General features: G+C 44.2%; 2 protein-coding genes across 11 annotated transcripts in view; both read right to left on the bottom strand.

Moving 5' to 3' along the window:
* Positions 1-3,062, bottom strand: part of LOC134337891 (tumor necrosis factor receptor superfamily member 25-like) — a 41,624-nt gene extending 38,562 nt beyond the window's left edge. The window contains exon 1 of the mRNA XM_063033230.1: positions 1,317-3,062. The gene's annotated coding sequence lies outside the window, so the exon portion shown is untranslated. The remainder of the gene's footprint in view (positions 1-1,316) is intronic.
* Positions 3,063-3,196: 134 nt separating this feature from the next.
* The window catches only part of LOC134337890 (pleckstrin homology domain-containing family G member 5-like), a 103,363-nt gene continuing 90,404 nt past the window's right edge, over positions 3,197-16,155 (bottom strand). For 9 of the 10 annotated variants that reach the window (XM_063033222.1, XM_063033217.1, XM_063033225.1 and 6 more), the window contains 7 exons: positions 14,881-15,018; positions 13,439-13,558; positions 12,116-12,248; positions 11,520-11,635; positions 9,777-9,928; positions 7,758-8,810; positions 3,197-4,329 (listed from right to left, as the gene is read on the bottom strand). In XM_063033222.1, coding sequence (XP_062889292.1) covers positions 4,320-4,329; positions 7,758-8,810; positions 9,777-9,928; positions 11,520-11,635; positions 12,116-12,248; positions 13,439-13,558; positions 14,881-15,018 — 1,722 coding nt within the window. In that variant the 3' untranslated portion in view covers positions 3,197-4,319. The remainder of the gene's footprint in view (positions 4,330-7,757; positions 8,811-9,776; positions 9,929-11,519; positions 11,636-12,115; positions 12,249-13,438; positions 13,559-14,880; positions 15,019-16,155) is intronic. The other variant, XM_063033220.1, reaches the window with a different exon arrangement.

The raw sequence follows: 16,155 nt of genomic DNA, 5'->3' as shown, positions 1-16,155 counted from the left end.
CTACTGAACCTTCCGTGCGAATGAGACCAAACAGAAGAAGATGTAATCCGTCCAGGAACAGGAAGTACTTAGTGGTGACTTGGTTCACTGATCTATTTTTATTCCCGAATTTATACGTAATATTTACTGAAATTATGTGAAGATCTAAAACCCCAGCATTATCAAGTGGAAATTGGTGTGGAATTATATTTGAATATTGAACAGGATGGTGGGCTGATGTGAGTCATGGTTAAAAATGTAGGAAACATATTTCTAAACACTGGCCTACAATTCTTCTAAAGTTTGTGATAAAATGTTTCAAACCAGCCCACGGTCTTTTATGAAGACAACATTCTAAGATGGAGTTTAATAGAATCCTGTAAATCTGGGTTTCTATGAAAGAGACCATGTCCTTAAGTTCGATTGTCTCTCAATCCTTATTCAACTGTCCAATATCCTTAGCAAATCCCATGTTTTAAATTTCTTCAGGAGCAGACTTCCCACCTCTTTTTTTGATCAACCCAGCATAATATTGTCTTCAATCAGCTCTGCTTAAAGGAATTTGAACCAAGAATAAGGGAGACAGTCCATCAGAAAACTAGATAAAGATTCTGAGTTACCCAAGTCCCCGGAGAACCTGTTTATTGCCAGGAGGAGGGTATCTACAGCATCCTGCTTTACTAAAGGCTGGCCAAGATTAACACAGCAGGGTTTTAATTTATTGAATTCTAATTTGTTAATTAGATAATTATTTTATTGGGAATCATCTGTACATTCAAATTAACCATGTGTTATTCAAATAAAGAAAACCAAATTTTTCTTTAAAGTTCTAGGTTTTAAACACAAAACTAACCACAGCAGAGGAGGTAATCACGAACTCAGTGGAACAAGAGACAAAGGACTGAACTCAAATTCAGTCAAAGGGGCAGGCCCTGACTAACACCAAGCCTACAAGTACTGCCCAGACCCCAACCCGTTACCGGGACTCAGAGCCATATTGCAGTCCGTGACCAAACCGGGCTGCTGAGACAAGGACAAAGACTTGCAAGGCTCCTTAGACTGGAATACCAATCTACATGGTAACTGTGACCAGGACTCATATGCAAACCTGTTCCCTAAGACTGGGTCACAGACTCCTACCTAGTTCTCCAGATGAGGGTCCAAACTAAAACCGTCCCTGAATGTGGGCTCCACATTCACAGCAGTCCTGAGCTGCAGACCCACTCTAACACCTGGCTCGCATTGCAATATAACCAGTGGCCCAGACATTCATTCCCACCACCACCACGACCACCACAAGTGCAGTGTGTGCCACCTATAAAATGCATGGCAGTTACCTGTCTGGCTGTTCCAGCACTACCTATAATCCATGAGCTCTCCAATCAGAAGGGTAGGTGGCAGTCTGCTCAATGAATGTCCTTTGTCCCATCCCAGCCTGATATGGAAATATATCACCGATTCATCCAGGATTAATTGATCCAGAGATTTCTCAATGAAATGGCACTGTGGAAGTTTTTTGTTCCATGGCAATTGAAGAAAATGGCTCACTGGTACCTCTTCAACGCCAGTTTGGAGAACAAATGCTGGCCTTGCCAGAGAAGCTGACATACAAAAAATTAACAATTATAAGCTTACATCCTGGGCCCTATGTATTGGGATGCACTTGTCATGAACACAACCCACTTACTAAATCAACATGACCCAATTCAAGTTGTAAGTCATGAACCCTAAAGAATTGATATTAGGTAGTCAAACAAGACTTCCCACTTTTACCCAATTTACACTGAAGTTATCACTATGAAGAAAGTAGTTTACAATTTTACATAATGGAAACTGCTGATTCAATCATTTCACAACTTTAAGTAATTAAAATGGAGCTTTCTGTTTTTAAGGAACTCACCTGAATATGAATGGAGTTATTAGAGTCTGATTCCACCTGACATTCCAAGTTCTTTGTAATATTTGCTGCTCATGTGGTTGCATAATCATCTGGCTGCACCCAGAGCCAACACAGAATGAAGAACTCCATCCTTTCTGATGGAGTTACTCAGCTTAGCACTTGCTGTTGCTAGGAGATAAGTATTCCATTTTGTCAAAAGTTTAAAGCTGAATTTTCACATTAACCTCATCCTCACCTCAGCAGTAAAGCATTCACCTCACAATCCAGGCCAGCCAGAACTCTTAGGAAGAAATAGTGAGCACCTATCACAATGTTAAAGGAATTTTGAGACAGCTTCCCTTTTCACACAAGTGACAAAACATAATTTGGTCACAGTTTAGATAGCAATGAGAGTAAAACCATTACACCCATCCACAACATACAGAAATTATTGGGGGAGTAGGGAGCTACTCTGACTGTAGACCTGTTGAAATATTTAAAAATGAATCCAAGGATGAAAATTATTTTGTCAGTTTGTCAGATGGTCTTAGTGATCTTTGTCGACATTCCTAGTTAGCAATCTGTTATTTCAGATTATGCTACCTATTTAGCCTTGGTAACTCACCCCAATCCTGATCCACATCCAGCACTGCATCCTGGTCCAGGTCCTTATCTTTCGTGATATGGAGCCTCAACACCGGCTTCCGACTGACTCTGAACAGTCTGGGTAAAGCTGTTTTTAATTCCAGCCCACACACTTTTCAGACCAACACTTTACTGTTACTCACACACCGAGATTCAGATCATTGAGAAAGTGCCAGTGAGTGCAGGGGTGGAAACAGGAACAGGCAGAACCCACAATCTGAAACACTGAGTGATTTAATGACATGGGGAGAGAGAGAGAGGGAGAGGGGGACATGGGAGTGGGGAGTGGGGAGTAGGGAGTAGTGGGAGTGGGAGAGGGGCAGGGGAGCAGAGGGGTGGGGGAGGGGAGAGAGAAAGAGAGAGAGGGAGAGAGAGAGGGGGACAGAGAGGAGAGAGGGGGGACAGAGAGAGAGGGGGTCAGAGAGAGAGGGGGTTAGAGAGAGGGTGGACAGGGAGGGGGGACAGAGAGAGGGGGACAGAGAGAGGGAAAGAGGGAAAGAGAGAGAGAGAAAGAAGAGGGAGGGGAAGAGAGAGAGAGTAAGACAGGTAGAGAGGAGACAGAGACATAGACTGCAAGATCAGAACACAGGGATATTCTAAAGAAAGCATCCTTATCATTTAAAGAATATTGGTGAAAATGATGAAGAGGTCCACCAACAGATTCAATAATAAAACTCAAACGCAATGTAAAATGCTTAATAAATATGAAACTTTATACATTAATAAGGAAAGAACATTGTTGCTGCTTTAAGGGAAGCAGAGAAAGAAAACAGCATTCCCAAATCACAGGAAAACTCTTTCTGTCCCTGGTTTGGTAAAAAGGTTTTCAGCCTGGTTGAAGCTCTGAGGATTGGGTTATCTTAGGCCAATTCAGAATATTAAACTTGTGAAGGAGATTCTGTTGTAGGAGCCTGAACGGTAGTTGAACATGGTCCAAACTTCATAAAAAGATCATTGAATAGTAAGACTGGGCAGGAACTCTGGTCAATTCTTCCCTCACTGGAGAATGCGAGCCATTCCCCTAGTGGAGCAGAAATTAGATGCTTGACATAGAGCTTTGGGCTTGATGCCCCCCAACTCTGTCCAAGCCTCACTTTGAAACAAAATCCCTTTGTCTAATTTGGGTTCAGAGTGAAAATGATTCCCTACGTCAGGAACAAGTCCCATGAGCATTGCACAGGCAGGCAAGTTCACAACCGTCTAGCCTCATTGTTCATACCTGCTCGGATCATAAGGGGATGTGGACGGGAGGAGGGGAGACGATCCATGAGAGGTAGAAATGAAGAGGGGAGAGAGGCAAAACTGGACGGGAAGAGGTTCAAACACAAGTGGAGGGAGGGAAGTGCAAGCAGGAGAAGAAAGGAAAAGAGAAAAGTTTGGAGAAAGGAAAGTAGGGAAGAAAGGGCAGCATCATTAGGGGAGGAACCTAAAGTTTAATATTTAAATCCTATTCCTTGGCATATGGCAGTGTCAGCAGGCCTGCTGATGGCTGAGTGACAATTAACAGGTTAAACTTTTTTGATTTTCAGGAATCATTGGGTAAAGTCACCAGCCTGACAAACACTTTCCCTCACTCCTACAACAGTGGTTCCACATGTACAGCATCCCAATCGCTCACTGTCCTTTCCTCCCACCGGTCACTCAGTCCTCAATGAATCCACGAATATCAACAGCGTTCTCAGTCATCTTCGGAGCACGTGCAGAGATGCCCAGCGGACAGCAATGATGGGAGCCTCAGAAGGTCAAAGTCCTAGTTCCATAATGGTTCACCCAGTGGAATTCCAGGTCCCGCTGTTCATGTCTGCTAAAGGCGACTCTAGACTTCCCTGTTAATGAAGAACAAAGAAGGGTTTAGTTCAGAACATCTCTGCATTATATACTTAACAAATAAAAAATGGAGGCCTATCAGGAATACGACAGTGAAGGAAACTAATTGGATGATATTTTCCAATGAGTCACGATAGATTCTAAGAAGCTCCTGTACTGTAAGAAGATTCTGTCTGAGGGAAACACTTGAAATGGATGATTAAGTTAGTGCTTAAAGGGACAAGTGGAGTGGCCATTGTGTGAGTAGACCTGTTTAAGAGTGGGGAGGCTTTGGCTCACTTGGGTCAGGTGAGAATAGGCTTGGGTGAGGTAAATATCTGATGAGTTTTTTCTTCTTTATTCCATCTGTTAGTGCAGAGTTCGAGCAGTGAGAGTGGCTGCAGGGGCTGTGTTGTGTTCTTTGTGCGAGATGTGGGAATTCTGGGAGACCTTCAGCCTCCCGGAAAACCACATCTGCACCAGGTACTCAGTAATAGGTATACCATTTTGGATACTGTTGAGGGGTATGATCTACTGGAGGGGGGTGGGGAGATCCGCAGCGACGGGGTCTCTGGCACTGTGGCTCTGAAGGGAAGGGGGAAAAGAGGACTGCAGTAGAGATGGGGGTTTCCGTAGATAGAAGAATAGACACGAGATTCTTTAGATGCAGTAGACACCTAGCTGGTATGTTGCCTCCCAGCTGCCAGGGTCAGGGACGTCTCAGATTGGATCCACGATATTCTAAAAGGGGAGAGTAGCCAGGGTGTGAGCTACAAGTTACAACGGGAGATAGAAAAGGCAAGTCAAAAGGGCGATGTTATGATAGTTTTTGCCAGGATATTGACTCACCAGCAGTTGGACGAGCTGTATAACATAAGTTTGAGCGTGTCAAGGGGCAAAAGTGACTGCAGTTGTTGTTACTAGGGAGAAGGTGCTTGGGAAATCTCAGGGCTTTGGAGACGGGCAGATCGAGGATCGGTGATGTCAGGGAAGTCGGCAAATGCAATGTGAGCAATGTTAGAGTCTAGTCCTCATGGAATGAATGCTAATATTGCATTTGCAGTCCTCTCTACCGATTCAACTTGCAAATTAACCTTTAAGGAATGCTGCACAAGGATTCCCAATTCCCCTTGCACCTCGGATTTTTGTATTTTACCTCTACTTAGAAAATAGTCATACTGAGGCTTTATAAGGCACCTGTGAGGTGTCACCTAGAGTATTGAAAGCAGTTTTAGGCCTCTTGTTTAAGAAAGGGTGTGCTGATATTGGAAGGATTCAAAAGAGGTTCACGCGAATGATCCCAGGAATGGAAGGCTTATCATTTGAGGAGCAATAGATGGCTCTGGGCCTTTACTCTATGGAATTTAGAAAAATGAAGGGGATCTCAGTGAAACCTATCGGACGTTGAAAGGCCTAGATAGAGTAGGTGTGGAGAGCAGATTTCTTATAGTGAGAGAGTCTGGGACCAGGGGGTACAGGTTCGGAATAGAGAGACATCCATTTTGAATGGAGATGAGGAGGAATTTCTTTAGCCAGAGGGTGGTAACTCCATTGCCACAGGTGGTTGTGGAGGCCAAGTCATTGGGTGTACTTGAGATAAATGTTACTAGGCTCTAGATTAATCAGGGCATGGAAGGTTATGGGGCAGAAGCAGGAGAATGGGATTGAGAGGGAAATGGATCCGTCACGATGAAATGTTGGAACAGACTCAGTGGACCAAATGGCTAATTCTGCTCCTATAACTTATGGTCTTAAAATGATAGGGGAATGGTATTGAGGGAGGAGGCAGATGAAGTGTAGCAGCAAGAGGCATGTTCAGACATCACTGTAAAGTGGGTAGATTGGGTTAGACATTAGGAGAAGGAGAGAGCATTTAGAAGGCAATGGGAAAGTTGGGATAAGGTATTTCTAGATGTTGAAGCCAGTAAGAGGGAACAGGGAAAGATACAGGAAAAGGAGAGAAACTGGAAATGGGACAGAGGCTTGGGTGATGATGTGAAGTCAATGGAAGGAGAGAGGACTGGGACAGGAGGGGACAGCAGTATTAAGTCTAAAGAGACATCTAGATTGGCGATTGGGGTGGGAATTGCAGAGACAGACTGATCTGAGAGGTGACAGGGATAGTAGTGTTGGGTGGTCATGTGGTCATTGACAGATTGTTAGGGGTAAGGAAAGAGGGGCACCAGTGGTGTGGGAAGATACCAAGAGTCACGGAGGAATGGGAAGATACTAGTAGAGATTGAGATACATCTTTGTTCAGGAGACGGGCACTGGATCCTGGAGACACCTGAGGTCAGGGGTTGGGGATAGGTATTGGGGAGTTCTTGGTAATAGATAGTAGAAGAATTGGGCTTAGAGTTAGAAATTCAGATAATTAATAGAAAAATCTTTATGTTGGGGGAGTTGAGCGTGACTAAATAGGAAGGGTGTGTGTGTATATTTTGCAATAGCTAAGGGGTAGATTGAGATGGTGGGGGGGAGAAGGGAAGTGTGATGAGGAGGACAGAGTTGGAATCTGAGGATAGTGGGAAACAAGTCTGATATTGGTGGGTGGGAGATGAGTAGCAGAACAGACACTAGAGTTGAGCCACTAAGGTGCAGGGACAAGTTTGGATCAGTAGGGGGAACAAGGGAGAAAGGGGCCAGAGAGAATGGGGAGCAGATGGAGGGAAACCCCTAAGTGGTTGAACGAGGCATTAAACCATAAGATATAGGAGCAAAATTAGGCCATTTGGCTCATCAAGTCCGCTCTGCTGTTTCATTATGGCTGATCCAATTTTCCTCTCAGCCCCAATCTCCTGCCTTCTCCCCGTAACCCTTCATGCCATGACCAATCAGGAATCTATCAACCTTTACCTTAAATTTACCCAATGACTTGGCTTCCACAGCCACCTGTGGCAACAAATTCCATACATTCTCCACTCTTTGGCTAAATAAATTCCTCCATTCTAAGTGGACTTCCCTCTATTCTGAGACTGTGCTCTCTGGTCCTCTCCACATCCATGGTATCAAGGCCTTTCAATATTCAATAGGTTTCATTGAGATCCCCTCCTCAGTCTTCTGAATTCGAGTGAGTAGAGGCCCAGAGCCATCAAATGCTTCTCATATGACAAGACTTTCAATCCTGGAATCATTTTCACGAACCTCATTCGAACTCTCCCATGTCAGCACATCCTTTCTTATGTAAGGGGCCTAAAACTGCTCACAGGGCAGTTTTGGCCTTATAAAGTCTCAACATTGCATCCCTGCTTTTAGATTCGAGTCTCCTCAAAATGAATGCGAACATTGTATTTGCCTTTCAAGGTGACTACATCAGACAGCTAGGTGCTGGATGTGAGAACCCATAAAATGCAGGGCGAAGGGCCAGAATTAATGGGGGAGGAGATAAGACACCACCAACTAGTGACCTCCCCATTTCCCCTCTCCTATTCATAGAGTAATGACGTACGATGCAGTCAATGTAGAGTTCAGGAGCATGGTGGTTCGGATCCTGTAGAGTTGTGCCAGGGTGAGTCTGCGATGCTGTACAGACCGAGGGTCCGACATTATCCGCGTTGTTTGTTCTGAGGTGCTGATCTGACTCAGATGTTGCTCTTTAACGTCCTCGCCTGGTTCACAGTGGGCTGTGACTTCGATTGCAACACGGTGAGAGCTCAGTTCCGTCTCATTTTTGGAGTCGGATAAGCTGCAGGGCTGCGACTCAGGCTCCGAGCTTGCTCCGTCTGCAGGGGGGGCACACTGAAGCACAAAGTCCAGCTCCTCCACCTCCGAGAGCTCGCTGTCACTGGAACTCACACCCTCAGTGTCCACGTCCTTCCTGCTCCTCCCCTGGTAGTCGGAGCTCATAGCTGCTCTCAGCTGCTGAGACTCTGCTCGCTTCAGGGTGTCCATCACCTTTGTGCTGGTAGCGCAGTGCAGACTGGGCAACGTGCATGCGCTTGCTGGTCTCTTGTCAGAGGCAGACTGTAGAATGTCTTCAGAGGGCACATTGATTTCACTCAGGCTCTTGCTCAGCGATGGCCGATTTGTAACGTGGGAGTCTAAAGATGAGGAAACGAGCTGGGGAAGACTGGTCTCCGATTTAGATTTGTAGATGCTGTTTTTTCCTTGCACAGGTTGTACTGAACACTGCTGGCGAATCTCAAGTGAGTTTAACTTCAGGGGAGGTGTTGATGCTGTACATTCATTCATTGACTCCTGTGGCTGTACCCCAAACTCTTGAACTGAGCATGGGGAAAGGGTGCCATATGCACTGTCGACAGAGGCTGGGTGGCAACCTTTGCTCTCCAAAACCGGGCCTTTGGCATTTGGAATAAGGAGGCCTGAAGAAGCCACAGCATGACCAAGCAGTTCTTGAGTTGTCGTGTTGGAGGACAACACACTGTGAAGAGAAGTATCATCAGATTGAGAAGCAAAGGTACCAGCCTCATCCGGCGAGAAGAGCTCTTCATTCACATCAGTGATCGCAATGGAAACTGTCTCTGATACGCTGCCTGAAGGACTACAAAACAAAACAAATAATGATAAGGAGACAAAGGGAGAGAGCAACCGTAGGGGAGAGAGAGAAAAACAAAGACAGGCAGAGGCAAAGGCAAGAGAGAAACAACTGTAGAAACCACCAGACAGAGTGAGACAGGGACAAAGTGACTGAGACAGTGAGTGCCCACACAGGAGGTGGCGGAAACAACAGTGGCAGCAAGATGCGGGAAAGGACACAGAGGAAGCGGAGGGAAATGAAAGATTAGACCACAGATGAGATGAAGGGGATGCAGGAACGAGAGTGGGGGGTGGGGAGAGATTGAGGGGAGAGGGAGTGGGGGGAGAGTGTGATGGTGGAGAGGGGGGGGTTAAGGAGTGGGAGGGTTAGGGAGCGGGGGTAGAGAGTGGGGGGTAGAGAGTAGGGGGGTAGAGAGTGGGGGGTAGAGAGTTGGGGGAGCACAGAGATTGTTGGGGGGGTTAGAGAGATTGATAGAGAGAGGGAAGAGTGGAGAGAAGTGAGTAAATGACAGAAGGTAAGCTGGAGAGGTAAAGAAATGGAGACTGAGAACCTTGTTCAGCCTATGCTGGGACATTGGGTAGAGCCTGTGAGATGAAAAAGAATTCTTCTAATCTCACATTATCAAACTAACAGGTGATTCTGGATTAAAATATGTTTTAGCACTGAGATCATGAGGCTGGCCATATGGCCTCAAATTCTGCAATAATTCCAGAACTGAATGGGGAGGGAGGGAGGGAGAGAGAGAAATAGAGTTAACATTTCATGTCACAAACTTTGAAAGATCATTAATTCTGCTTCTTTCTCCATGGATGCTGCCTGACCTGCTGCCTATTTTCAGTTTTATTTATGAGTTCTGATGATGACAACAGCTTAGGCTGTCAGGTACCGAATGTTCAGCTTCACTAAAAATGTCCCAGCAAAGGCCTAATGATGAGGAGAACAAGGAATAAGGTGAATTTGAACACTTACCTGTGCTGTGATTCAAGTGTGTCCGTGTACTCGTGGTAGTCGTGTAACAAGGATGATAACTGCGTATCTGAGGTCGCACTTTCTACATCCTCATCACGCAGCGTGCACTGTTTCAGCGCTGACTCATGGCTGCGTAACCTCTCCAGCAGGTTCTACAAAAGGATCGTGTATTAGTCTGAAGGATTCAGACGGAGCAGGCAGTTTAGAATTATTCAGTATTTTCTTGCTGTGTTATTTTAGTCGATGAGGAAGTCATGGGTATTCATGTATGTTTGAATGACAACTTAACTTGAGCCTGAACGTCAGGGCGAAATGGTTCAATCCGTTTGCCTGCCATTTCATATAGGCAGAACATCAGCGTGTACTCAGATGACCAATTTGAATGCCTTAGTCATCTGTAGTTTGATATGTTATGAATAGCACAGTGACACAGTGGGTAGCGATGCTCTCTCACACCTCCAGAGAACTTGGTTTGATCCTGATTTCTGGTGCTTTCTTTTTGCAGAGCTTACCCATGCTCTTGGTGACCACGTGGGCCTCCCTCAGGTACGCTCTGCAGATAGCAGTGGACCTCCGGAAGTCTCTGGTCTACAGGGTTGCGAGACTGCATCAATGGAGGCATTGGAAGAGACGGTATGCCAGGTCCTGAAAGATCAGGGAACTCAGGCCTTTGGAGCACCAGCACAATGTCAGGCATTATCATTTTGAGCAACACAAATAAAATGCTGGAGGAATTCGGCAACTCAGGCAGAAAGTATGGATGGGAATCAGCAGTCAATGTTTTGGTCTTCTGCCTCCTTCCTTTCCAGTTCTGGTAAAGGGGCTGAGCCCAAATGTCGACCGTTTATTCCCCACCATAGATGCTGATTGAGTTGCTGAGTACCTCCAGTATTTTGTGTGTGTTGTTCAAGGTTTCCAGCGTCTGCAGAATCTCTTGTGATTCTAATTTTAGGGCAGTTTGAGGGGCCAAGTGGCTGACTCCTCCTCCTTCCTGTGTCTTGTGCTCCAGTTTCCCCCCGCAACCAGTTAATTGGCTTTAGTATAGCTGGGTGCATAGGAGGATTAGAGTTGGGGGGGGAGTGGGGGTGGAATTTGATGACCATGTAATTATACAAGGGGAAAACTCTGATAATCCGCTAGGCAGCAATTCAAAATTCCCAACTATTCAGCATCTGGCTCACCAGCTAATGTTTTCCCACTCCCAAGTTCCATACTCCTGCCCACTCACCACGGCCCCTGTTTTCACACTTCATCTCCTGTCACCAGGATCCCAATTCAAACTCTGCGTTTACTCTCACCACAGCCTTGGTTCCCCCCACTTCATTTCCACTTATTAATGCTCCAGTTCCCATTCTGCCTTCTCTTGGCTCAGTTCACAGCCCCATTCTTACCAAAGCCTTATGTGGTTCCTTTAAACCTCGCTGGAAATTGAATATAATGCTGCATCGCACTGAAGAAAATTGAATTTAAAATCTGTTGGAGTAGTAATAGAAATAACACGCTGGAAAATCTGCCATTCTAGCACATTCAAGGACCTGAGCCTGCTGAGTTATTGAAATTTTATTGCAATAGATTACAGGGAAATAAGTGGGTGAACGGGATTGATGGGAGTCAGAACAGAGTTGATGGACTGAATGGCTCCTTCTATGTTGTAAGGAAACTATGGAAATAATGAATTAAATGATGAGAAATTCATCTATAAACTTATACCCAATTAATTATGTCCCACCAATTGCCCATTACCTGAGCATTATACACGGCTTCAATCCACATTCTAGACTGATTGGTCACACTGGCCTGGAAGGTGAAGGCACCAACTGCAATGTGAAACTCATTCAGGTAAATCAACAGGAAGGAACCTGGAAACAGACAGGTATCACAAAAACTTGAAAACAAACAGCCAGATGTGTACAGTTGTGTACCGCACAGCAACAACATAGTATAGCACATGAATGCACCTAAAATCCACATTCACACAGGTTCCACTTATAACTTCTTAACCTGTAATAATTTAACCTCTTAACTCATAATTTACTTGAGAGTCAAGTCCCATTGGGGACAGAGTTACCAATAAACTTGCTGTTTCACTCGAAGCCTCAAACACTCTCTGATACATAGGAATTTGAATGCTTGATTTAAATATTGCTGTTACTTTCCTCTTTCTCACTATATCGCTCAGAAGCTTACTCTCAACATGGTCTTCCCTCACTTCCCAATATCATCTCTGGTCCTTTGTCCAAAATTGCTTCAGTTACAAAATTTAATTGAAGGTTATACTATTCAAAATGCACCAAACCCGGAATAAAGGACAATTTTGATTTGACGAAACTGAAACTAACCAGGGTCTCTCAACTCCTTGCAGACAATTTTGTCCAAGAACAACGGCTGCCGAATCACCTTGGTTTTCTCCATCTTCTTCACAGGTTTGGTGATGAGGAAAATATCAGTAAACAGGAAACAGTAAACATCCATCTGTGAGAGGAAATGTATGTGGGATCATCATAATAAATAAGCCTGTTCAGCAGGACCCACAACAATTCATCAAGGCAAGTACAGCATGAAGCAATGCAGCCCACCAACCAAGAACCTGCTCTCTAAGGAACATAAAAATAGTTAATCATAAACTCAAACTAAGGCATCAGAAGCTGAGAACTCAAGACTGAACATTGCGAGATACAAAAGTTGAAACAATGAGATATCCGGAGACAGAAACTGAGAAACCCAAGGATATGACACAAACTAACCTGGTGAGAGGACACCATGAAATAAAGAGACAGGACACCAAAAAACCCAGAGAGTGTACAATGAGAAACCATAAACCACCATTCACAGAGTTAAAAGACTAAAACCGTGAAAATGGAGAATGGACGTGAAAGCACAGAGGAACATCTGGAGAAATTTCTGAAACGCCCGTTCGCTGCTGTCGTTACTGTGTGGTCAGGAATCTTTCGGAGGGTAGGCCTCAAAATCCCCGGTCTTGCCTGCTTTTGGCGACCGAGAAGGAGGTCGAATCGTTCAGACAGAAATGGCGCTCAGTACTCGGTGTCGGAGAGCTGATCAGAGCTCGAAGTTTTCGGATGACTCAGAGACGGATTGTGGTCGGCATGGCAGGGAGAGTTTTTCTTCCTTCTCCCGTCTGCATGAGATGTGGGACATTTGAGAAACTTTGAACTTTACTGCGCTCATGGACTTCTTCATCAAGTTATGGTATTGTTACACTGTTTGTAACTATATGTTATAATTATGTGGTTTTGTCAGTTTTTTCAGTCTTGGTCTGTCCTGTGTTTTGCGGTATCACACCAGAGGAAATAATGTATCATTTCTTAATGCATGCATTATTAAATGACAATAAAAGAGGACTACGTGTCTTCATAATCCTAATCATAAAGAACCCAATAACTGCACACAGAAAGTCAAGAGCTGGAAAGACTGGACAATGAGAAACATAAAGATCTCCTGCCCCTAAAACACTAAACGATGGAAGACAGAAGCTCGTCATGCAAACAGAATCTCTCAAGTGCTTTCAGGCACTCAGTAACATTGGAATGTACGAGTGGCCAACAGGAGATGGACCAGAAGCCATTGAAGACAAGTCCTGATCTGTGAGTCAGACTTAATTCCTTCAGAAATCATAGATTTCCTTGTCTTTCAGTCAATCTCACCTTGCTGTCCTTCCCTTCTCTCATTTTCAAATTTCCCTCGAGCAGCAATTGCCTTGTTTCATCAGGCGACGTCCCGAGCATTGGAGCTGTTAAATCCAAGCGGCAGAATTCCTTCAGAACCTATAGCAGCAAAAGTACCTGTTAAAACCTGGAAGACTCACAGGGACTGGTGTACTTTATCACTGGGTCTCTGGAGGCCCTGTGCTTGCCCTCCTCTTGGCTTTTCTTCAAAGCCAGCAGTATTCGCACAAAAGTGGTTGTGACTCCGCGTTCAAAAGAAATTATTTGTATAACTACACACTGTTCCTCTAACTTACACTCTAAGGAATAAGTGTCACCTTTAACCTCCCTGTCAAATCACAGCATCAGTATTTAGACTTGTTTTCAGATTACAGAGCCATTTTGAATGCCTTATAATGTTGCATTCTCCCTCAAAATCGAGCACAGCCTTCAATTTCAAGCCTTTACAAATCTTATCTTATACTTTGGTTCTCAAATGACAACTTTTACAAATGATATTGTCATGGAACATTTATGAAAATATCTATATTTGCATATGACACCGAATGGATGCAGTCCCAATAACACTTATTGTAATGCTATTAGTATACTTGGAAAAGGCACCATTTGTTTTGGTACACTGACAGAAATTTCACAGGAAACAATAAATGAAATTGCATGGAATGAAAAGCAGAGCGGAGGTAATAGAGTAGTAATGACATTGACCAGAAAAACAAACACCAAGACCGTATATGGTTGACCCTTGACTGGCTTATAAAGAATAAATACTAACTATGCATGGCAAGTAATTCAGCATTTCAATTTTGCTGTGCTTCATTATATCTCAGGCGTTGTTCCTCACATATTTTCACTTGTAAAACCGTACTTTCTTCCCATTCAAGAAAACCTTACTTTTTATTATCCTCTTATTCCTCTTCTCACACTTTGTTCCTCAAGATCGTTTGCTCTTTGTCTCATTCCTTCTTCTCAGACTTACCCATTCCCTCTTTCCTTTCCACTCACCTACTCTCCTAGTTCTCTCCCTCACAATTCCTCTCTCCTCCCTTCCTCACTCTCCCTCCTACTCCCTCTTCTTTCCACTTCTTCTCATTCCATTTACCTCCTTTGTACTCCCATTCCCTCTCCAGTTCTGCCTCTTCCTCAGCCCTTCAGGATTTTCCTCCATGTTTCTTGCACTCCATCATTCTTTGACTAACTCATCTCCTTCACACTTACTTTCTTTCCCCTTTAAGCTCTCTTCCTGCATCCTCTTCAATTTCTCTCACCCCCTTCCTTCAACCTCCCAACCTCCCTTCTTTTCCTCACACTCACTCTGCCTTCTTCACAGCTCTCCCTCAGGCTCTCTCTTCCTGTGTCCCTCGCCCATTTACTGCCCTGTGTCTGTGTCATCGTTTTTCCTGATGGTTCAGTCCCTCTTTTACCTTCTCCACTTCATCTGAGCTTCCATCCACCACCTCGTAGGAATCGATGCGACTGATGATCTCTGCCAGTCGTTGCTGCTCCTGTCTTTGGCGCATTCGGGAATTCACATGTGCGATAAAACTCTCCACAGAACTAATCTGGAGATTAAAAATTTAGGACAGAGGAGAGACCTCGTCAAAACACATTCCTCAGAACTAAAGCACTGGAATCAGAAAGATTAAAGTAGTCAAATAGATGTACAACATGGGCTCTTGGAGTAAAATAGGAACCCATATGTGATAAGAAGAGGTCAAATGTAAACTTTGGGAGAGTAAATGTAAGAGGAAGGTATTTAGTAAGTGGAAGGACCTTTAGAAACACTGCTGTACAGAGGGATCCACAAGTCCGTAACTCCCTGAAAGGAGTGACACAAGTAGATTGCTTGGTAAAGAAGGCGTACAGCATACTAGCCTTCATCAGTCAGGGTGTTTGGTATTGAAGTAGGGAAGTCATGTGCAGCGGTATAAACCTTTGGTTTGGCCACATCTGGAATATTGCATGTAATCCTGATCACTGCATTACAGGAAGGATGTGGAGGCTCTGGAGAGGGTTCAGAAGAGGTTCACCAGAATGCTGCCTGCATGAGAGAGTACGTGTAAATAAGGAGAGGTTGGGAAAACTTGGATTGTTTTCTGTAGTGTTGGAAGCTGAGGGAGTGACCTGATAGAAGTATATATAATTATGATGAGCATAGATAAGGCAGTCAGAGTCTTTTCCCAGGGTGGAAAAGTTAAATACTAGAGCAATTCAGACTGGAAATGACCCTGTCCTTAACTGGTTCTGTGACACATCGCTCAAGCAAATTGATAAACTCCACTTCCTATTTATTTTGCAAACTTGACTTGCATCAAGAAAAAAAGTTCTTCCCTTTGCTAGTGTAGTTAGCCAGTAGAGTGGGAGGGCAGGATATACTGTATACAATTTTACTTCTTGTCTTGAGTGAGTGACTGAATGTCTGAGGCCCCATCTTGTCTTACATTCATATAAACTACACATCCAGCTTTAACAAACCAAAATCACAAGGTTATTCCACGTTGATGCAGTTATATTATCTGTCATTATTAGGGCTACCTCCCACCTTTCCTCTTCAAGTTTTCCCCTTTTATCTGTCTTTTCCAGATTTAATATTATTCGGTCCCGATCTTTGTCCAATGGATATTAAATCAAACCATTTCTCTCTATTTGTGACAATAATTCATCTCACTGAGCAAAGGTATTTTAATTCTAATCTTTAA

Source organism: Mobula hypostoma, chromosome 25 (genome assembly GCF_963921235.1).
Source record: "Mobula hypostoma chromosome 25, sMobHyp1.1, whole genome shotgun sequence".
NCBI lineage: Eukaryota > Metazoa > Chordata > Chondrichthyes > Myliobatiformes > Myliobatidae > Mobula > Mobula hypostoma.
Note: the sequence above shows the minus strand (reverse complement) of the source record. Positions and strands in the feature narration are given on the sequence as shown.